A 23197-nucleotide genomic window follows, 5' to 3' on the forward strand; every position below is an offset into this window, starting at 1 on the left:
ATCCTCTGGTCTGCCAGGTTTGCTTGGTGTTGTCTGCTGGAGATTTCCACAGGGCGCTCTGCTCGTTCTAGGTTTAGATGCCCTGCTCTGGCATCCTGGTGTGAAGGAAGGAGGAGTGCGGGGATGGGGGGGGACAGGGAGCAAAACTGAATTTAACCTACAAACAGTCTTCAGGGACAAGGGTGCCTGCCATATCATAACAAGTCCCCACGGCCATCACACTGTGGCATCTGATCGCTAGTAGGGCAGAGCAGTGTATCAGGAGCCTACTCTTCACTGTGGCAGCCTCTCTTGCTATCACACTGAGAGCCAGATTTAGGCCATCTAAAATTAGCCGCTAGCCCTAAACCTCAGTCATACACCTGAGTCTTTCTACTGCTGCCTTAATAAAAGCATGCAGTGTTATAACCCTTTTGGTTATAAAAAGAACACTGACTTTGGAAACAGCTGTATCCATTTTATATCCATTCCCACATCTCGAAATATTCCTTTGTACATCTCTCCTCTTAACATTGCTACCTTTTACCATGTAAATGAAGAAATGTCAGATCCATGCAGCGTGGGGGTGAGTAGCTTACCTGTACAGATGCAGCTGCTGTTGAAAAGCACACCTGAGTAAATGTGTTCCAGTTCCCCTAAATACTGAGATAACGTCTAGCACATTTTAAATAACAGGTAGTTCTTGATCTGTTGTAGCATTTCCAGTGACTCACTGTTCCCCCCTCCTCCGCCCTCCCCGTTGCAGTAATTACAGAAGAGTATTGCAGTTCCTGACTCAGAGGGAGGCTTCCTTCCAGGGCTTCCGCCCATGCTGGAGCTCCAGCTCTGCAGCCGTATGGAGCAAATTGTGGGGACCATCATGGTAGCAGGCGGGGACTGCGCCAAGAATAATGCAGGCACGGCATATGTTTTGAACTAGTGATAGCAAGCCATTAAAGGGAGAGTTTGCTTTGGATTCGTGGCCGGGAATTTGGTTGCCAGAATCTTGGCTATGTCTCTAAAACTGGATGCTTACAGGAAAGCCATCCCAAGGGATGCGTCTGGTGGCTTCTCTGTCAGGCTAGGCTAGGAAACTGCAAAGTGTAAAAATCAAAAGGGGTAAGTGTGCTCCCACCCAGATTTGTTGTGGTTCCATGGCTTTTGAAGAGAAAGTGTCTTCCTGCGGTCCCGTGGGAGCACAGAGCAGGAGGGTCACGGGGCAGGCCTGGGGATGGGGCTCGGCTGTGCGTCAGGTTGTGAGGTGGGAGCTGTGGGGTGAGGTTTCACGTGTGCTGACCCCTTGCGCTCCATGGACACCATCGTTTCTTCCTCTGAGGAGGAATTCAGCAGGTAGTGCAAGCCGGCACGTCGTGTACTCGCTGACTGGCTGCAGCTGGCCTGGCCGCTCCGGGAGCAGCAGAACGGCAGCAGTGACACGCTGCCAAATCTGACCTGACAGCCCTGCCACGAGGACGCTCAGGACTGGGGGGGAGGCAAGCAGAGGTGGACCAACGGGCTCGAGTCTCCCGTTTCCCTCGTGAGATGTTAGATCTGACAGGCACACGGACAGGTCTTGATCCTCTGTTGTTTTCATGTTCATGCCGCCTCCATTCGTGATGCAGCTTTTTAGATTTAGTAGAGCTGCACTCGTACTTGGCACTGGTGCAAGCAGCTGCGTGCAGCTGGCCACCAGGCCTCTGCTTCTAAGAAATGTGTGTGAAGGTCTTCTTGCCATCAGCTAAGTGTATTCATAAGCAGATCTGTGCAAGCTGAGCCAAGTTTCTTGGAGATGGGAATAGATTCTCCTGTGCCTTAAATGCTGCACTGAACCCCGCTGCCTATTTTGAGGTGAATAAAATCTGCAAATTTGCTTTCCATTGTTTTAGCTTAAGCATGAGGAAATTCTCTTTAATTTCTCTTTCAGTGTTACTGTGTAAGAATGAGGGTCCTGAAATTTTTTATGGCTATGGTGCAGGGTTTTCAAATGCTTAGGTCAGAAAACATTACATGTGAGCATAGTATTTCCATCTGTTGCTTCTCAAAGGATAGAAATTTCATCCCCAAGCACTGCTGTGACATAATGCGTGGTGGAAGCATGGCTCTTCTGAGCATCTCCTTGTCAAAGTGCTAGTGCACTTAGTTCATGGTTCACAAACCTCAGTGCCTAAGAGCCCTATGAAACAGAAGAGCTGGTTGCCAGTGAGTGGGATGGACAAAAGCTACAGACCTGAGCAGGCAGCTCTCTGGCATAGTCAAAGCAATGCAGAAAAGAGGACTGCACATGGAATACTCTTATGTGCTTGGATTTAAGCTCCAGCCCCATGTGAAGTAGGACATGTAATCTGAAACCCTTTCCTGGGTTTAGATGCCTTTGCCACCTCTCTTGCGATGGACTGCTATCTCAGTGACAACTCACAAAGAAGGTGGAGTTCATGGTACCCACCAATTCTGTTACAGGCTAAACGTTTGAAGTGCTTGCCTAGGAAGTAGGAATCTGTGCTTGCTGTCGCACTGCCCAGGAAAGCTTCCGAGCCACCAGCTGGAATGGAAAGTGGGAGTGGAGACACCCATTGAATGAAACAGTGTGGGTGCAATGAAGACTGAGGGATTCATAGGGATGGGAGGGGTATGACTGTGCAACTCGTTTGAGGGGGCACAGTGATACATATATATATATACATATGAACACAGTTTACTTTTTTAATCAAGAATTCGTTCTCCCAAGTAAGATCCCTGCTCGTAGGACTTTGGTGAGGGCTCTGACCACTATACTGTTGCATATAACATAGGTAATGTCTCATCTGTGTGAGTTTTGGTTTGTTTGTTTGTTTTTTAATATGATGATAAGTGGCCTGACAGGTGCTTTGTGCCAGCAAGGTGAATGTTCTCTGAGAACCCAACCCAGGTCGGGCCTTTCGGGGTGGTGGGCTCTCAGGCACCTTCTTTGTAAATTTTGGATGGCCTGAAGTGTGAGACTGGCATCAAGATGCTAAAGTAGTATATTTGAGTGTGCAGGTGCTTTTATGGATCTGAGCTGTAAATTCTCAGGTCAGTGAGAAGCTACATGGCTTGTGGGATGTTTCAGCTCTTGATTTCTCTTTTCAGGCTGAGCGGACCATTAATGATTGAATGGGCTCTGCTGGGAAGGCTTGTCCTCACACCATGACAGCTGATGAGTCAGAAGCTGGAGAGTTAGCTCTGGAGCCCCTGCTCACTTGCAAGCTATGTCTCTGTGAATATTCCCTGGATAAGATGACCACTCTTCAGGAATGCAGCTGCATCTTTTGTACATCGGTAAGGCCTAGCAGCGCCTTTACATTACAGAGCAGGGTAATGGGAGATAGAACTGTGAGATGGCATTGCTTGTCCTGTACGAGAAGCGTGTGTTATCCATGCTGATAGGAGATGCTTTCCTGAAGAGCATTTGGTGTTAGTCTGTCTTTATTTAAAAGAATGACTCTGTCATTCTGCTTTTGATAATTCATAACTCTAACAGATAAATAATAATAAATCACAGTAGAAAATGGGAAAAAGATGCATTTTAAGACTATCAGAGAACATACACAGTCTACATGCAATCTCAGTATTTATTTTTCTGAAGCAAAATCTTGAAATGTCGTAGGATAACTGAGATTTTGTTTCCCCTTTATAATTTTCTGAGTACTCAGAGACCTTTTAAGTCTTGTATGTAATTTTTAAGGGCAATCAGAAAACCTAAACAAGAATGAACCTTGGCCTATTGAACCTTTGCATCTGCAGTTTGTGCTGCAGAGATGTTGCCCAGGTCATGCATTGCCTATAGTTGTAAGTGAGGACTTTCTGTCCTGTAAATTCAGATCAAATAAAGCTGGTGGAAGTGAAAAAGGCGAAGGTTGAGTGAGCTGCTAAAAGCCCTACAGATACTAGTATTCTTCTGGTCTCTTTATCAGCATGGGAAAATGGACCCAGTTTCTCCGGCGATAGTGACTTTGATGTACCTGACTAATGGATTTTGGAAACAGGTCAGAAGCCACTGGAGGGATGTTGTGTTTTTTAAGTCCAGAATAAATGTGCTTGGTTTTATTTTTTAACAATAAATTGTGGATAAGCATCAAGCAAGTATGTTTAAGTTTTGCCCTTTAATGTTTGAACTCATGGAAGAAATCTGATATTTGTGAAGTCAGCTTGAGTGAGAGTATCTTCACTTACTCTGAATTCAGGGTAGTTTAAATGGGATAAGAATCTAGCTATGTGTTTCAAGAAACTAGGATAATGTTGATTAATATGCATTTTCAGCCTGAACTTCATAAAGTTTGTTTTCCATACTGACTTCCACAAAACATTTCCGTATTTTAGTTTGTAACAAAAGTTTTAAGAGAACATACCTAACAGGTAGGTATGAAGGTATTACTTTAAATTAAAAAAATTCAGAGAAGTTGATACCTTTACAGTGGTCCCACTTTTCTCCAAGAATTCAGTGACTCTGATTTAGTATCATTAATAGCACATTAACCTCAGTGTTAGCTGGGCAGAGTGACCCTTTCACCCGTGGGGAAGGGAGGACTGCTGAGGACTGTGCCAGGCAGAGCTGGGCTATCCACTCCTTCGGGGCACTGGCTAAAGGGAGAGGTCGGTGACGGCTGGGGAAGTTGCTGTCCCCACTTGTCCCCTGTTGGTGCCGCAGCTGCCACCCCATACATACACCCCTTACCTGGCCGGTAGCGGGAAGACCATCTGCTCTGAGCTTGGCTCTGCAGTGCCACAACAGCGAAGTACAGTCACAGTTGTTTGGCATCTGTGCAAACTTTGCTGACTTTGTCTAAATCAAGAGCCAGCCATGAGTGAGTGCTGAGTGCAGCTGGGAGAAGCCTTTAGACATGCTCTATTTATTTCAGCGGGTGTAATATGTCTCAATTGTGCTTATGCTCCATGTCTACCCTTTGTCTGGCTGTTGTTGCCTGTGTCTGAACATCGTCCCGATGGATGTGTATGGGCTGTTGCAACAGAGACTTAGATCTTGCATCCTATAACAAAGGAGACTCTGGAAACTTTTAACCTGCCTGTATGGCTTTCTGTCTTGAATCCAGAGCAGTTTCTGGGAGACCATAATGAGTTGCACCTTTGGGCAGCCTCCAAAGAGCAGTGTCAGAAGCACCTTGCCACAGAGTGCCTCAGTGCCAGGGCTTGCATGGGGGATTGCTCGGGGCACAGCCTGCGGTAGCTGCACTGGTATGCAATGCCCTAAATTTCCTCCCACCCATGCCAGGGCTTCTACCTTCACACTACCCTTAAGACAGATATTGGGGTAAGAATGTCAACGGTGAGCTATGGGATTCAGCCCATATCAGTTTTTCAGCTAGCAATGCTTTCAGCTTGTATAGCTTATTCTTATTTTCTGTCGCTAAGGTTAATTATATAGATCCAAGAGTAGTATTAAATTTGAAATAGAAAAGGCCTTGACATGGGCATAATAGGTTCTGCTCTACTAAGGTGAAACTGTTAGTTTTGTTAATTTTTTGTTCTATTACACATATTACATGTGTGAGGGGTTGGGTTTTTTGCAAACTGTAATGATGATTCTGCATCTATGATTGTTTTTCACTACAGCATTTTTGGCTGTGGAAATAATTGGAAATTGTTGCTATTTAGGCATCTGCAGGGGCGAGCTTATGTCTCCTTTTCAGTTGTAGCCTGTAAAACCAAGGAATTTAAATGAATTAGAATTGTGTGCAGCTATTTTTTCAGCTTAGAAACTCTGGTAATAAACATTATACCTCATAAAAGCTGTATTCTAGCCAAAGTAAGTAAACTGTGTTTAAGAAGGTGTATGTTTGCATTTTGGTGGGATGTTGCTAGTAAGACAGGAGTTTTTCAAATAGCTATAAACATTTTTACTCTCTCTGTTCAGAGAAGAAAAAGCAGATGGCTTGCAGAACACGCTAGCCATCTTACTTGGTAGCCCAGTCAGGTCTGAAGAGGCATTAGCATTGTATTTCTCAACATTTGTTGCACATAAGACTCCACTGAAATGTGAGATAAAGCACACATTTACACATCCCAAGAATTTGGAAATGTCTATAGTGTACCTGATGGCTTGGTTTTATTGTGTTGGACTATATTAGTTTTGAATGAAAGACTGATCTCTGAAGAGGGTTGGGCAGAGATGTGAGGTACATTTTATCTGCAAAAGTTTTACAGGACTGCACTTTATATTATTCAGGTCATTTCTTATACCTATAAAACTTTTGTGGAGTGCCATGCTGTGGTGCACACTCTTACATATATATATTCAGCAATATATGTATTGCTTAAGCTGCACGGTTTTATGCTACTGCCTCACTCCCTAAAGGGGAGGGGATTTCATCTGTTCCTGATACTACTTATCTTGGTTTTTGGCTTGCCAGTCATCCTTCTTGTATATTTGGTGGGATGTCCTTCCTATCTGCAGTCCCTTGTGCTTACCTTGTTGCCTTGCAACTTTTTCTTCCTTGGATGTGCCCATGTGCAACTACACAGGTTTTTGCCCCTGTGGTGGTCACATCGCTCACTTATGTGTGTAAAATACTTACACGCTGTGTGTGGCTACACCATCACAGTGTTACAAAATACAGTATTTTAGTGCACTTATATCTGGGTCCAAAGAAACTAATATTAATTACATCCTGATAGATACAAAATTATATTTTGAATATTACGCTTATTTCTAGTCAATATTCTTACATGTTTGTGTCCTTTGCTCTTCTTCTTCCTCCTCCAGATAGCTCCAGTGGTGCCTCACTCAGGCAAGAGTCAGAAGTGCTCTGGCAGGGTAGTGCCAGAAATGGACAGGCTGACCTCCCTGCTTTGCCTTTGGAGGGGGCACTGGGTGTTGCCCATGCTTTGGTGCTCATTAGACTGGCTGGAAAGTATACGTCTTGGAGACTCCCGCCTTTTCAAAACCTGGCTGAAACTGGAAAAACAGCTGGGAGAGACAATGAGTGGTGTGATCGCATGTACCTCGCTTCCTCTTGCTAGAAATGCCCTGGTAGCTGGCACAGCATGAATTACCCTTTGGAAGCAGTAGTGAGGAGTGCAGGAGTAGCAGTAATACTGGAAATACTAAGGGCCCTACGGAAGACTCAGTGCGAGTCTGTAGCCTGTAAGCAGTCATGGAGGTGAGGTTTTACCAGGTGTGGTAAGATTGCCCTGGTGGCAGTGATGTCAGAAGGGAACCAGTGGAGTGCTGTTACAGAAAACGTGGGTTTGGGGGTCAGTAAAAAAGCTGGTGTCAGCTTCTTCCCTGCACGCCACTTCTGTTTGTTTTTGTCTTTTCTCTTTTTCCTCCTCCTCCTAAGCATTTCAGAGTCCTGATGAGAGCCAGGTGAGCAATAAATGGCATTGCTGCTATTTACGTCAAGCAGCAGCTTATATCTGTCTTGTGTGTTATTTACTGGAAGAGGGTTGGAGATGCCTAAGACAACATGTAACAAACTGAAAACAGAAGATACTGTCATATATTTGCTTCTGTGTTGTCAGCACATGTTTATGCAGACCTAGCATGATTCACCCTTCTTTTTTTCCAAGCAAATTCTTTGTTGGTTCTTGTACTTCTGAGAAGCGTGTGAGGTAACTGAGTTACAAAACACGCAAAACAAATATCATGATGATCCACCTGTTTGTTATTTTGGTGCGCACAATGCTGTCTAAATGAGATTAAACTTCACGCAACCTTGGAAGGAGAACTCAAGTGTGCAATGTTGAATAGAAGCATGGGTAGCTTCTGTGCTGTCTTGGCTATTTTACAGGTAGAAGGTGATCCAAAGGCATTTGGGAGACCAAGATTTTCCACTGTAGCTATGTGACAGCAAGGCCAGGGCTAGACGTGGGCAAAAAAGGCTCTTTCGCTGCTGTTGACAGCCTGGTGCTCTGGGCAGCTGCCTGCCTGGCGAGTCAGGGCCTTGGGAGGCTGCAGCCTCCAAGAGAGGGGCTTGCATGCTGCTGCCAGCTACTTTTGCTAGAGGGGAAGACGAAACCCTTCCAGAAATAGGAGTTTGTCTGTTGCACTTCATCAGCAGGACACGCTAAGACTCCTCTGCTTTCCTTAATCTTTTTAAGAGCGGCTCTGCATTGCCCTGCCTCCTTTGGGTGGCTAAATATTGACGTTTTGTCCTTAGTGCTGTAAAGCCTCAGATTGCTTGTGCATGGGAGCACTGGAGAACTGGAGACAAACTGATGTGAAGGATCAGCATCAACAGCAAAAAGCATGGGCAGAAAAGCCTGAGAGCAGAGGAGACCAAGTAGATCAAAGACAAGGAGGAGACAGATGACAAAGAGCATGGGATGCCTGCTAAATGGAGCAAATGTACATGAATACTCCAGTGAAAGACTACTTACTAAAACGTATAAGTAGGGGAAAATTTGGATTTGCCTTCATCTAGCCAACACTGGGGTTTAGTATCTCTTCTGTTTCTTGGTGCTAATTTTCAAGAAGGGGTTTTGTCTCCTATTCTTCCTCCTCTTTCCCCCGTCCTAGGAGACACCTGCATGTGCTCACAGCTGCACCAGAACACTACCTTCTCCCCTTCCTAAATAGACCTTGTGCTGCAATGCCCCACTTACTTTATATAAAGCTCACCTTAGGTTGTTTTCTGCTTCCACCCACAGATAGCAAGCTGTCAAGTTTTGACATTTTGGATTCTTTTTTCCCAGCTCAACCTTTGAAATGTTTCAGAATAGCTTTGTTTTAAAGTTACAAAAAAGAAAATGCCCACACCTGCTAATATTGGCAGTGAACACATAGCACTTTTATAGTAATTTAGATGGTTTAAGAACTTCTTGCATGCATCTCTGTGCAGAGTCACACCAAAGGCAGAGTTAGTAGGGGTACCAAAAGAGCACAAATGTACCCACTGCCTTTTGATGGATGCTACTATTCAGGAAGAGGGGCTACATGTTTCTGAAGTCAGTAGAGTTGGCAGCATCTGGATGGTGGCCAAGGGAAGACAGGTGAGGAATAGGGAACTAACATGTTTAATGACAGCACCGCATCAGTGAAGTTGGTGTTATCTCCATTTAACAAATGAAGAAACAGTTGTGAAGTAACTTGTCAGTGCCTCAGAGTGCCACATTAACTGAGCCAGCCTGTGACATAAGCCTCATGGTCATGTCTGTTTTGTAGCTGTTGGTGAGGCCAGGTTTGGCCGGACACAGATTCATTTGCAAGAGAAATGGTAGTCGCAGCTGGTTCGGTTTTGGGAAGGATCAGTTTCTCTGGTCCTGTTCTTTGGTCCTTTTCTGTTTGGTGGTACCACTTCATGGCAACGATTACCAGGAACCTATCCTGACTTTTATGAAAGGCTGCCAGGATGTAGCAGGCCATGTGTAAATTGGTTTTAGACTGTGTATCTGAGCAGAATCTAGCGCCATTGGTGGTAGATCTTTTGAGACAAAGCTGATGACAATGTATTTCTCAGATATGCCTGAAAGATCCCCTAAAAAATAGGCTTGTGGAGCAGCGGTAGGCCATTATATTCTGGTCTGTTGTCATGTTTGCTTGATGTTTTCACTTGGTCATGACAAAATAAAATGCTTGTCAGTGATGTTATTCCTCCCCTTCTACTGAGCCACAAGATGACTGTACGTCATTTGAGGCTAAAGGGGCATTTTTTCACTTTCTTTCAAGCATCTTTCTCAATGAGGCTCTTACATGGCCTGATCTTCTATCCATTTGAAAGTAACTTCATTTATCACTGCGTCTGGTCCTTAGCAGTTAAAATATAGATTGGGCAATACAAATGCATGTTTCATTGGACTTTTGTTTTTCACTTTAAACCATGCCTATCATAAGTTTATGTCTAACAACTTAATAAATGGCTATTTCTGTGGTGTCCTTTTTAAAAACTCTATTTAATTGGAAAAGCCTCACATTTTTTTCCAAGTGAAGTGCAGATGCCTCCAAGCTAATTGCCAATAGATTTGATTCATCTAGTTTTAAGACCTGTTGAGAAATACTGGAGAGATTCCAGGAGTTCAGTTACCACACATTGAAAGCAACTGGCCCATTTTTAGAGATTGAACATGCATAAGTGCAGATGTCATGACAATGATGAACATATTGCTAAATGTTATGTAGATCTGTCATAAACACTATGAGTACTGTTTTGGGGGGGGGGGTTGTATATTTGAGTACACAATTGATTAAGTGCTGAGTGGATCAGGTGGTTAAATTTAGAGTTCTGACATGAATTGTCTTACTGAAGTCAGTAATACTACATAATCCATTTAAAACTACATGACTACTACGTTGTCTTGTGTATGCACTGAAGAACAGGTAACATTTGTAAATGATAAGAAAGAAATGAAAGTTATGTCTTACTGAATCAAAAGTACATAAACACTGCCCAGAACTGAAATGAAAACTAAATGCCTATCTGTTGATTTGTTCTGAATCATAAGACACTCTGGAATGCAAACTGAAAAGTTGTTTTCTCTCCATATACAGTCTTTTTTTTCTTCACTCCTCCAAATTTTGAGTTTATAAAAAGGCTAAGGCTAAAAAAACCCCAAACCCAAGCCAATAACAGTTTTGAGGACAAATCTGGAAGAGAGATTTAACATTTTAAATCAGTCTTGAGGATTTTAAGATGAAAACCTGAGGTTTTCTTAATTTTTCTGAAATTGAAATTGTCTTCAAGTTATACGTTAGTAGAAAAGACCTTCTTGTTTTGGCAAGATGCCTTCAATCATTTCTTGCATTTTCATATTTAATGTAGATCATGCCCTTGTACTGGTTAAGAAATACTGTAGATCCATTTTTTTCCCTTTCTGCAATTTAAGTAAAGACAAATACCCTTACTTATCCTGTATCAACTGCTGCACAGTGGCTATCAGCAATATCTGTAGTATTTGACAGGAAAATAGGCCAGTGCTTTCCGTTCCTTTCTTCTTCCTAGCCATCCCTCCACGTTTCTTAATAAAACTACCTGTTCAGTTTTGTCAAATTACGTATGTGGTTTCTTTTTATGCTTTTGCATGCAAACTAATGAGGCTGCATTTAGGGAGCTGAAGAGCTGCATGCAGATGGGAGAGGAGCAAGGTAATGGAACATATCAAGGTACTTGAAAAAGCAGTATGTAGGAATGACTGAGGTCCATCTTTTGTCTCTGGTATGGAGATTATCTGAAAATGGCTTTGAACAGAAACATAAGATTTCACAGTGAGAGGGATATATAGTCCCTTTGTCACATCATTACCTAGCAACATAATACTGAAATTATACTTCCAACTCATTCTTATGTTAAAATGCAGAACTGTTATGGTCCCTGTGCAGATTAGATACATTGCCAAACAGTATTGGTCAGTACATTAAAAATCCCCTCTGTACAATGTACTTTGGGGGAAAAAGAAGTTGAAGTTCGAGCAGCGTGTAGAAGTGTTGAAATGAAAAATCCATGAATAGCCTGAACAGAATTTTGTATTCCTGGGGCTCGCAGCTGACCATAGAAAACACTTCTGAAGATTAGAGGAAGTGTTTATTACTGAAGAAGGAATTTTTTATGTTACTAGTTTGTGCGTTCCTGGATTGGGCTTTTCAGTGATTTTTTAAAGGTTCTTCCCTCATGTTACAACATACACTTTCAACAAAGCCTTAGCTCCAGGAGGGGAGTGTGTACTTGGGGCAAATGTAAATATTTGGCTAAATTGTAATCTTTCTAACAAGTTCTGCAAGATAAAAAAGAAATGCATATATGTTGCATGATAATTTGATCCAGGTACTTTACAGGCCTTAACTTACTCGTGAGTAGCATTTTGTGAAGTAGGTAAATTGATACTGACCTTATTTTATTAAACAGAGGAAGGTGATGGCCTGAAAGACAAAAGCAGCATAAGAGGAAAAAAATTCTTGCCCCAAAATGCTTAGACAGCAAATAATTTGAAAAAGGTGTCATTATACTTTGTGAACCTCAGGCAGAGAAAAAATTACTTGTAGTACTCTTTCCACTGAAGTTGACAGTAGTCCAGCAGGAGCAAAACATGCTTGGCAAAGTTAGTTCAGCACCAAAGCCTTCTGTTAGGTGTACTGAGTTTTACTGGTGGAATTACATCATAACATTTGAATTGATCCCTCTTGCTTGATTGCATCCGGATTTTGTTGTGTATCCCAGAACTCAGATATGTACATGGTATAGTTGCTCAGTGGGGAAAATCTGAGTAAACTGAATGTAACTGATTAGGGTACACTTGCAGGTATGGAAGTTAAAATTCCTTGTGTTGGTGTTCACCATTTATTTGAGGGGTGAACATAATGGAGCCAACCATCCAATTTCATCTGTAGTCGGTAGGATTCAAACCTGTTCAGCAAGACCTCAGCAGATTTTTAGTCTGTTGCCTCAACCACTCTGCCTTGACTATGTGATGCATTCGTGGAAACCTCACTGTGCTGGTAGGAGGAGGATCACTGCGGATGACTTGCTCTGGCCATGGAGGGTAAGACAATGGGATGACTGTCACTGTAAGCCACAGGTCCTGTGGTGTGGCCTCTCCAGCCACTGACTGCTCTCACCGCACTGCAGGAAATTGGTGGGCGAGTGTAGCCCAAGGGTGTTGAGGCCTGGTGATTTCTTGGATGTCAAGATTAAGGTCCTTTCAAGGAACTCTAATACCACAGAAGGCTGAGTATCTTGATCTTACCTTCACTTTGTAGAGCAATTAAGTAGCATATGTAGTGTGTGCGGTTTTCCTAACTGAGATACTGCTGATTTTTGTAGACAAAATGCACAAAGTCTTACCATTTTATGTCTGTATAATGTATTCTCCATAGTGTGGGAGGACATACTGCTGAGAAGGTCAGTCATGACTCGTTATATAGACATTGAATCCTCTTTTCATCACATTTGCAGCTTGTACATCTTTTCAGATACTTTTATTTGCTACTTTTCAAGTAAGTAGCTAAATTAGTAGCTGAGCTGTAGTTGATAGTAAAACCCCTCTAAAACCAGTCTTACTGTTAAAGTGAAGGCATATTTTAAAATTTTAGTGATTTTCCACTGTGTCTTCTTTGCTCCTAACTTGTGAAAGAGGGAGCAAGAAGTTCACATCTTCATTCATGTACAGACTTGGGTAAAAAGTGTAATCCTTCAGTGGTACATGTTAAATGCTTCCTTCGAGTTTCCCAGCACCTTTAAGTCCTTCCATCAGCTTCTTGATTTGCACCCCCAGCAACTTCTCCAAATGCAGAAAATCAAGGCAAAAGATATAATACCTATGAAAACTATTTAACAGGGAGGTTTTCTCTGAAACATTTGAAGATCCATGGCACTGCACAGCCCTATTATAAAATCTCTCCAAGTCACCCTCTGAAAGCACAGCACCCTCTAAAAATATCGCAAAAGGCTCCAGTTGCTCACCTATCTTCACCTACAACCAGGCAGTGAGCTAGAAGAGAAGGAGAGTCCAGATGCATTAGCAATCCTCAGAAACCTCTGTTCTCCTGGCTTGGTACCCCTAATGATTTAGACACTGCATATTGAAACTGATTGCAAAATCCATACTGTGGATCGAAGCGCCTTAAGAGCTTCATGCCCATCCTTGCACGGAAGGGTAATTGTCAGTGCTCTGAGCTTCTGTCCTGGAAATCTAAATTAAGAACAAGCCTCTGGGCTGCTGCTAGGCCTGCAGTAACTTCTCAGGCTTTGTCCTCCCTCTGTAACCATCTGACCTGAGCTGCCCCCAGAATACAAATCCACTGTACCATGCTGTCAAAACAAATTACTAACTATCAGGCAGCACCACAGAGGAGACAGAAGCCAGGATCTTAGCGAAAGTAAAAGGTTGCTCTCCCATGCTTGCTGAGGAATTAAGGCAAACTAAATGCTTTGGTGGGAGGGAAGCATTCGCCCTTCCCCAAATGCTTCCCTGACACTTGATCCAGAAAGTAATCGGGTCTCTCATGAGGAGAGGGAGTGAGATGTAAGGAGGCTCTGCTGGAGCATCACCCAGGGATCAAAGAAGTGCACCCAACACACTGCAGCGCGTGCTGGCTTTGGGGAAGGGGCTCAGAGGGCAGAATTTTCTGTTTGCATCGTTGCTGGTGGAGGCTGGGTACAGGCACAAACCAGGGAGGAAATTTGTGCAGGGAGTGAGCACTTGATAACCCCGTTTCTCTTGTGAAAGGGGCTGAAGCATGTGGGCAATGCCAGGTGCTTAATGAACGTGGGGCTGCAGGAACAGGTCACCCACAGTCTCCATCTGCATCAGTAATGGCACTGGGAGTCACCCTGGGCTCTGGGGACACTTTTTTGGCTTTCCCTGTGTCACCTGCTGCCACTGCCGAGACCGTGGTGGCAGCAGATGTGGGCAGGACCCCGGCAGCTCTGGTGTCTCTGGGGTACCGGCTCCCAGGCACCACCGTGGTTACGTACCTGCTTCTGCTCACTGCTCTGTGGAGGAGCTGCATGTGCGAGTGGGGTGATTGGATCCGGTGGTTAAACTGACTTTTTATACGCACTGTGCCTAGAGGCCTTTGCGAGAGGTGGGCGAGGAGATGGGACAAGGCACTGATACTGCTGTTTGAATAATAAAAGAATAGTTCCTGGTTAAGTCTGGCTGATATTCCCTAAGAAGCTAATACTGCCTTCAGTTACTGACATGATTTCTTTTTTGCTCTTCACCTGTGAGTATTTCCCTCACCTCCCACATACTGCTTGCACCATCAATTCCTTACAGGCTGCTCTACTGCCTTCCTATAGGGGTGTGTGCTGGATCTGAATCCATTAGTGCTTAATGAGCTAGATATTTAAAGCTTACCGTTTAGGTTGTACCCCTACATTCTTCTAAATGAATACACTTCAAATATTTGCAAATCAAAAGTAAGCTCATTTAAAATGACACTAAGTTAAGCTGATTCTACTTGCTTGAACTAATATCTCTGTATAGTTCCTCAGAATTAACCAAAACATGTGGACGTGGACGTTTCAGTAGAGAGACAGACAGAATAATAAGGAAACCTCATTTCCATTTGTAAAAGTCCTAATTATCCTGACATTTCAGAGGGTACCAGTTTTCCAATAAAAATACAAATGAGGAAATTTCTTTTCAGAGCACAACATGCAAGGCTTTCTCAGAACAGTCCAAACTAACACAGACTTGAATGTTAAATGCCTATAAATACTGGAAAAACAGTTTGTGAAGAGTCTTGGGGCTTTAACCCGAGGTAATGCTCTGAAAGGCTGTGATTTCCCCATAACCCACCTAGTAGCTTTTGAACCCAGTGCTGTTCCAGAAGTTGGCAGAGACAGAGGTTTCAAAGACCTTACGCTTTGACATGTTTCTTGAAAACTGATGGGGCAATAAGGGAAGAAGCCAGCGGTACTGAGGAGGAGAGGTTTATCACGTGGGCATGAAATACAAATCTGGAGGGAACAAAGCTGCATTAGTCCTGCTGCTTGTAAAATATGTTGGTTTTCATTTACAATAAACTATGCAAGTTGATACCAAAATCTGCCAGAAATCCATGTTTTGGTATTTTGTTAACAGTGATTTGCAATTTACTGTATGCCTTGTCATTATTTTGAGGAGACTTGGTTGTTTTGTTTGATTTAGAAGTGAGCTCACTTATTTACCTGTGCAGTTTGGAGACACAATTCAAGCACTGTTCTTTGGGCCATTGCACCAGTTTTATGCCATGATTTTATTGAAGACTCTATAGTATGTGTTAAAAAGACAAGCTGAATATATTTGGAACTGGCATGCCAAATAAAATGTGGGGAGAACAGAGGGCTTTTTTTCCTTGGAGGAGGGAGGCCTGCCATTTTTATGTAATGAAACAATTTGGAAACATTCAGGAGATGGCCTCCATGCTGGAAATGGACTTTGAACTCCTGCTTAATAGACTAGAGGCTGATGATAAATCATGGTAAACGATGGAAATTGCCTGATCTGGGGAGGGGGAAGAACCGGTAGCTCCACATCTTCTAGGGCAGATTATAACCTCCTAACCAGGTTATAAACCCCCTTCCCCTTTTATGCAGCTGAGAACAGTAGTCTCTTTCTCGTAAATGAGGTCTCCTACAATGGAGACTGCTGGCTGAGAGTCTGAATTAAGAACACAGAAGGAAAGACAAAAGACCGAAGCCTGTTTAATTAGGATGAAAGATACTCCCCCCTCCTAAATCTTCCAATCCCAGTTTAGCAGAGCGTAAGGGTTGTTGGTGCTGAAAGGTCTGACTTGCTGACTTGGGTAAACGCAATGCTTGGCAGATGAAGTCATGCATAATTAATTGGTCTTTGTTGCATTCTTTCCAATGTAATGACTTGTAGCATTCATGCTTGTAATAATTGATGTTTTCTGTGTGCTGGAGCTTCAGGACAGCCAATTAAGGCAGTAGAGGTGGTAGCTGTGCAGCATCTCTAGCATCTGTGTGTTACCAACATGTGGGCTATAACTTTTTTTTTCTTTTCTTTACTTGTTTCTAGTGCCTAAAACAGTACATGCAGCTGGCAATTCAAGAAGGCTGTGGTTCTCCTATCACATGTCCAGACATGGTATGCTTGAACCATGGGACCCTACAAGAAGCAGAGGTATCAACACTTTTTTCTTTCTCTTTTTTTCAACGTAACCCCTCCCAAACTTCTTTATCTACATAATAAATATGATCATACACTTTTTCCTCCCTTTAATTACCTTTAATGAGCTTTTGGCAAGAAGCCGGACTGACAAGAGGAACTAGAAACAAACAGATGTTTTTCAAGGGTTTTGCTCATTTTTCCCTCCCTCTGTGCCTTCAGGAAAGGCTTACTTGGCATCCGGACAACCTCTGAATTTCCCATGCAGGTGACTTAACCAGAATACCGTGTATCCCAGAATTGCTAAGCCTCCATTAGCACTATCAGTTAAATCAGGTTTGATTTGACTGCAAACACTGAAATTCTTGTGCCTCTCTTAACTCAAGAACTCAAACTGGTGGTACACAAGGCCAGAATTTCTTCGTGTATGTTTATATTGGGCTGCAACAACCAATTTGCAGTCCAATATAAACACACAGGACTCTGTATAGTTATATGGAAAGAAAGGTATCTGCACAGCACTGGGTGGAAGTAGGTCTTAAGAGATGCAAAAAGTGTCTTCATTCCCAAGGCAGGTATGGGAGAGATTGAGAGCTCAGAAGCTAAATGAGGTTTAGGCAGAGCTGTTTGCACATCTGGCATGTGCACAATCTCCCACAGTAACTGGAAGGTTCAGTTTGAAAGTTGGAGGAGGAGAAACTGGAGGGAAAATGTGTACCTCAGACCTTCTTGCACCACTGGGGACAACGGGGTTCAAGGGGGCTGTAGATGGCCCCTACCACACTGCCCGGTGGCCTCCCAGCAATGCTCAAGCAGCCTCCTGCCTGACATAGAGCTGGTGTAGAGTTTCTGAATTGGGCTTAGCTCCAAACCCATGACACAGGGAAGAGCTGTTGGCAGTGTGGCTGGAACCCTCTTACGTGCCAGCTGTGCTGTGTATGTAGAAGGCCATGGAAAACTGTGGGCAAATGTGATGTTGCCCTGCAGCTATTCTTGCTTGCTTGCTTTGTGAGCCAGGTAGGTCCCTGCTGGGCCTGAGAACACAAGCAGGAAAAAAAACAAACCAGGAAAAAAAGGTGGCTAAGGGATTTTGTCTGGTTTTGTGCATTCCCTCTGCATTTGTTTGCAGGGATAAAATCAAGGAGAATCAGATCTCCATCCCTGAACTGAAGAAAAGCAGCTTATCTTCTGGTTTCCCTTGAGCCCTATGAATACAGATGACAACTGTGGTAGAAGTATATAATTCTATTCAAATGCAATCAGTGGCAGTGCAATTCCCAATACCACAAATGCCTTTTTCTCCAGAAAAAATCAGGATCTCCTCTCCAGTATACGTTTGAAATGCCGTGCTTAGCTGAATCAGGGCCTGGGAGTTGCAGTTATGTTTGTTACAGCGTGCAAGCATCTGGTGGAGCTTTTCTGTGGCTGAATCCAGCTACTGTGGAAAGTAGCCAGCTGTTTCCCTTCCTCCTTTCTTCTGCATAGATACAGAGAGGGTGAAGCAACGTCCCTCCCACTCATCGCACCAGAGTGAAGGCAACTAGCCTTTATTGAAAAGGAGTTTTTAAGTAACACTAAAAAATGGTAGGAAGAATTCTGCTCTGTTAAGCTAGGTTTATGATGCTATAGGAATTAGAGAGATGTATTTCCCCTTAGTAAAGCACGATGACACTCCAGGGCATGTATTAATGGACCATTAGCTTAATCCTTGGGTGTTTGGGCTGAAGGCAGAATGACTAAACAGCCCAAATGTGCATTAGTGTCCCATGGATGAATGAATGTTCTGATGCTCCGTTTTGGTGATGCACTTGAAACACCTTCCGCTTGAAAAGCAAACAGGCCCCCAACCTGGTTAAAATGAACTGCTCATGTATTTTACCAAATACGTATTTCTTTAAGGAAGAAATCCCCCCCAAAACCCCAGGAACAATAATCTGTTAATAATCTGAAAGATTAGTATGTAAACTACAGATTATGTATGAGCACTCTGTATTCTTTTTTCTTCACTATAAAGGCTGTTCCATGTAAAAATGTGACCTTTAAAAGCTATTATTTAAAAAACAGAACTTTATTCAGATGGTAGAGAATGTGCTTAAATATGGCTATTGTTTGGCCTAGAAGTACTATTTAGAATTACAGTTTATTCATTACACACTCTGAAACTCCTGGTGTAAAAGTATGAGCCTTCTCACCTCTGGAGGGCTGGATGTTTGGTATCTGGCAGGAAAAGGTTCCTCACCAGGACAGTGCCATGAGGAATGACATGTTGCCTGTACTGGGGGAAATTGGTCTTTTTTTACTCCCATGTTAGCATCAGGGTTTTGAAAAAGTGTATTTTTCATGTCATGTCCATTTCAGACTCTGCTGTGACTGACATTTACCAGGTACCATTACAGTTTGTAGAAAAAATAGGAATTCAAACTGTCTTTGTGATGGACATGGTGTTAAATTGATTCCTATACTTTGGACTAAATTGTGTCTAATTATGTTAGCTACTGCGGTTGTTTTGTTTGCTTTTTAAATGCCTTTTGCCCTAGCCCGCACAAAGAAGATAAGGTGAACTTAGGCATAATTTGAAGTGAAGGAAAGCCTTTTGATTGACTTCAGTGCATTTTGGATTGAGCTCTCTCCAATAAGGAAACTGAACAATTAATAACAAAGCTTATAAGCAATTTATAACACATTATAGCTGTGAAAGTTCCTCTACTTCCCTCTCTCAAGGTCCTTATTCAAGGTGTGTAACATTTCTTCAGTGCTTTCCGCTGACGTGTTTGTCTTCATTGTGAATTAAATCTGTTGTATCTTCTCAGTAAAATTCTTCAAAGTTTTATCTAGTTTGGTACTAAATTATGAGAGCCTTTTCACAGCTCTTGCCTTGATTCTGAGACACGTGCTTCTTGTGTTGCTTTCGGGGGGTGGAGGGAGCCAAAAACTCTGGTTAACATTTTAAACAGGGAATAGAATTTCTTCTTGTATGGCTCATGAAGAAATGAGCAAGTGGGAATAGCAGGAATGTGTCTCTAAAACAGTTGAATATTTCATCAGTGTTTGGGGAGTAAACTGCTTATTCATAGAGTATAGGAGATGTTGGGAGTTAAGGCTTTACTTTTGGTCGTTGTGTCTCTCTGGACCTCAGAAGAAAATGTTCCAGGTTTTTGTTCTTAAAAAACTTAAAATGAAAACTCATTTGAACTAGAAAATTGTACTTTTCAGTACTTTGAAAATATGTTTTCAGAAACCCTCTGTTTGGGTTTGGTTTTGGGGTTTTTTTATACTTTAACAAAATCTAGTTGAAACTGGTACATTCCCCAGCATTTTTTTTTGTTTTGACAAATAGGGCATTCAAACAGGAGGAATTGTTCCACTGGAGTGCTTGAAGTCAAGTGCAATCCTAGGTCCTATCTTGGCCTGTTGCATCAAGATAGCAGTTGCTTGTAGTATAGCTGGTTTTAAGTAGAAATAAATGGGTATTAGTGGTGGGAAGGCAATAGTTTTAGCTACATACTCTGTTTCAAATAGCTGGTTACACAAAAAAAAGGAAAGTTTAAAAGCAATCTCATTAAACAAGATGTTTGTCTTTTCAAGCTCTAATAGTACAATAAACAAAGATGATTTGGATTCCTTCCTGGAAGCAGAAGGTAGAAGGAACATGTTATGTTAATGCACTTGTCTTCAACCGTGCAGACTTCTTCTGTCTAGAATATTCCTGTTTCTCTTGGGAATTTGCTCCATTGATTTAATTGGATAAGTTAATATCCCTAATCTAAATAAGGGGTAATTTATCATGGTTTGAAATGGTTTTACGTGGTGCAAATCCAGTCACCAGCGTAAGCTATGAATCAGGGTAAGTCTCAACTGCATACAGGGATTTCTAATGCAATACACACTTGGATAATGTCTAGGGGATTGTGCTTTGCTATTTCTGATTCCTGTATTGTTTTGAAGCTTGTAACACTGATGCCAATGATCCATGTATACATAATCCGATTTGGATTAAAACCATGCAGCAGGCACTAAAGAAGATACTGATTTGGGCTCTCCTTTTGCCTCTTAAGTTTGACAAGGAGAATTACCCCTTTGCATGCAGTGTAGATGGTGCTTACTGTCTCTCCGTCTGTGTAAATCCATGATCTACACCGATGCTAACTTGACAGAGGGTTGTCAGTGCTTTGTAAAGCGATGCTGAAATGGGACAGTGACCCAGATCTTAGAATTCTTAACGGTGTTATATTCCATACATAGCTGAACAAAAATACCATTGGGAGTCAGTTTAAAATACCAGTTTTATTTTTAATTTGAAAATTGGTTTACATTTTGCTAGGGGCAATTGAAATGGTAAAATGGGGAGGAAGGTGAGAAAATGTTGCGGGCCGACCTAGCTTTTTCAGGGTCAACATTAAAATTTTTGTTCTTATTTACTCATTTTTTAATAAATCCAAGGGGAGCAAATGAGAGAGTCTTAATTTTGTTTTTATTTGTCACTAAATAAGAGAAGAGCTCCTTAATGGAGAAAATGAATAATTTAGTATTTCATGATGACTCTAGTGAGCATGGTAGCTGATGAAGAAAGGTGTGGGTGTAATTTCTAAAAATAAAGAGATTGAACTCCCATATCCCTTTCAAAAGCAAACCACAGCCCAAGTTAAAACTATTTTGCACTCCTTGCAAAACTAGACAGTGCCTCTGTGAGTGGGACTTTTGCAGAGGTGGGCAATGCAACGCTTTGCAAGCGGCCGTTGCTGCTGCCAGTACAGGATCTGCCCTTGCTGCGTATCTGCTAAAGCGAGAAAGGGAGAAGCACTTCTCCTGGTGAACTGCCCTCCCTCGGCATTATCGAGGTTTGATTCATACGGGTGTGAAAGGAAGTAAGATCTATTCAGTTTTCTTGATTGCCTCCTTGCATGTCCCTTGAAAGCCTGAGAATAGGTGGAGTAGTGATTTTCCCTTTCCACTGTGGTAGCCAGTGTTTAAAAACAGGGGAGTTGTTCTTCCTTGGCTCCTGGTTACTGCACTGCCCAGGTTACAAGGAACAGGCTACCCCTGTGTAAACTGAACCCAATTACTTCAAGCCCTTTCATTTTTCTTCCTTTGCTCTTTTGTCTCACATAGTAACAGCACCCCCAGTTATCGTATCATGTTGGGCGATCTTTTTGTACACTTGGCAAGGGTCCAGCTGGAGCCTTTTGTGGTAGTGAACCTTCAAAATTTTGCTTTTTTCCATAGATGTTTTTACTTCAAGTGAAAGCTGCTGTTCTTAACGAGAGCTCTTAAGTGTTCTTGTGCTCTATAACAAGATTATTTTAGCTGCAGACGTTGCTTACAGGGTATAGAAAACCAGAAAACTTAGTTCGTCTCCCAGCAGTCTGATACATCAACAATCAATGTCTTTTCAGGAGAGGAGAGTCCTTGCCTCTCATTTTCTTCATAGGTTTTTATTGTAACCTTAACCCAGTCTTAAAAAAAAAACTACAACCCCAAAACTTGTCCTGTAGCATTTCTTGCTGCATTGAATAATTTCACAGCCTAGAATAAGAAACGTCTGCTTTCTGACGCGCTCATGGTCTTTCTCTTTTGGCCCTTTGCCATCTGCCGGGTTGTCGGTTTGCTTCCTCCCTAGATCTCCATCCGCTGTCCGGCCCGGGGGTGTGCGCGGCTCTGCAGCAGAGGAATGTTTGGGATGGACTCCCGGGTGGGGATGGAGAAGTTGTATGAAGATGAACATTTAGACTCTGATGCCAAGTAGGAGATAAACACCTAATCCCCTTGCCATGCTTATGTCTGTCCTTCTCGATTAAGCATAAATGAGATTAAAAGTTCACTGAGGAAAGGATTTGCTGTTTTTTGGGGGGACCTGATACTCACATTTCTTTTTTTTTTCAATTGAGTTTGCACGTACAGCTTTGATGTGGGGCACTGAATTCAGGCAGCAGCAGGTTCTGCGTTCCTTTCCTCATGCCTAAAGATACTACATCTGTGAGAGGCTTCAGCTCAGCACCTCTCAGGCTGACCTCCATGCGGGTGCTATCAGGAGCCGGTCTTTCAAAGCCTGGGGGAGTCAGTGGCAGAGGTGACGGGCTGCCTGTGTTCAACGCCCGGAGCTGTGTGTGGGGAGAGGCGAGCTGAGCTGTGAAGAGGGTACGTAGGAAGAAAAGTGGGGCTGGGTGAAACCGGTAGGGAAGGCTGGCGTGGTAAGATCAGGTTTTCAATAGGAGAAAAGGAAGCTTTCAGCACTGACTATGCTTCCTATTGAAATCTGCAATAAAACTCCTACTCTGCTCCCACTGTAATCAAAAAGGACGATTTTTAATACATGGGAAATTCTGGGCTCAATAGAACTGCTCTTGAAAAACTGTTTGTTAAAAGCAAAAGCAAGCACAGAAAGACCCCAGACAACTAAACAAGTCACTCAAGTGGCTCTTACAGCATTGAGACTCGCTATTTTAATTTATGTCGTAATGAAGGAAAATTTAAAGTAGTTGCCAATGCTTACCCAGCTAGAGAAAAGCAGATGACTCTTTTTGTTTTCCAAACTCTATTTAGATTTGAAGCTGCCCTGGGGAGGAGTGGGCAATACTGAAATGATGTGTCTTGTGGGTTTTATATAGCCTTGTTGGTTGGCTTCATTCTTTGCTGAAGCTGCTGAACTTCACTCTTTTTTCCCCATTTGATTAAGTTTACCATTTGTTTTCCAAGAGTG

At 42.7% G+C, this 23197-nt stretch overlaps 1 protein-coding gene across 4 annotated transcripts in view; it reads left to right on the forward strand.

The window, feature by feature from the left end:
* The window catches only part of RNF144B (ring finger protein 144B), a 91144-nt gene that overhangs the window by 55111 nt on the left and 12836 nt on the right, over positions 1-23197 (forward strand). For all 4 annotated transcript variants that reach the window (XM_030041955.2, XM_030041956.2, XM_030041954.2 and 1 more), the window contains 2 exons: positions 3085-3273; positions 16411-16515. In XM_030041955.2, the coding sequence (XP_029897815.1) occupies positions 3109-3273; positions 16411-16515 (270 nt within the window). In that variant the 5' untranslated portion in view covers positions 3085-3108. The remainder of the gene's footprint in view (positions 1-3084; positions 3274-16410; positions 16516-23197) is intronic.

This window comes from Aquila chrysaetos, chromosome 18 (assembly GCF_900496995.4).
Source record: "Aquila chrysaetos chrysaetos chromosome 18, bAquChr1.4, whole genome shotgun sequence".
NCBI lineage: Eukaryota > Metazoa > Chordata > Aves > Accipitriformes > Accipitridae > Aquila > Aquila chrysaetos.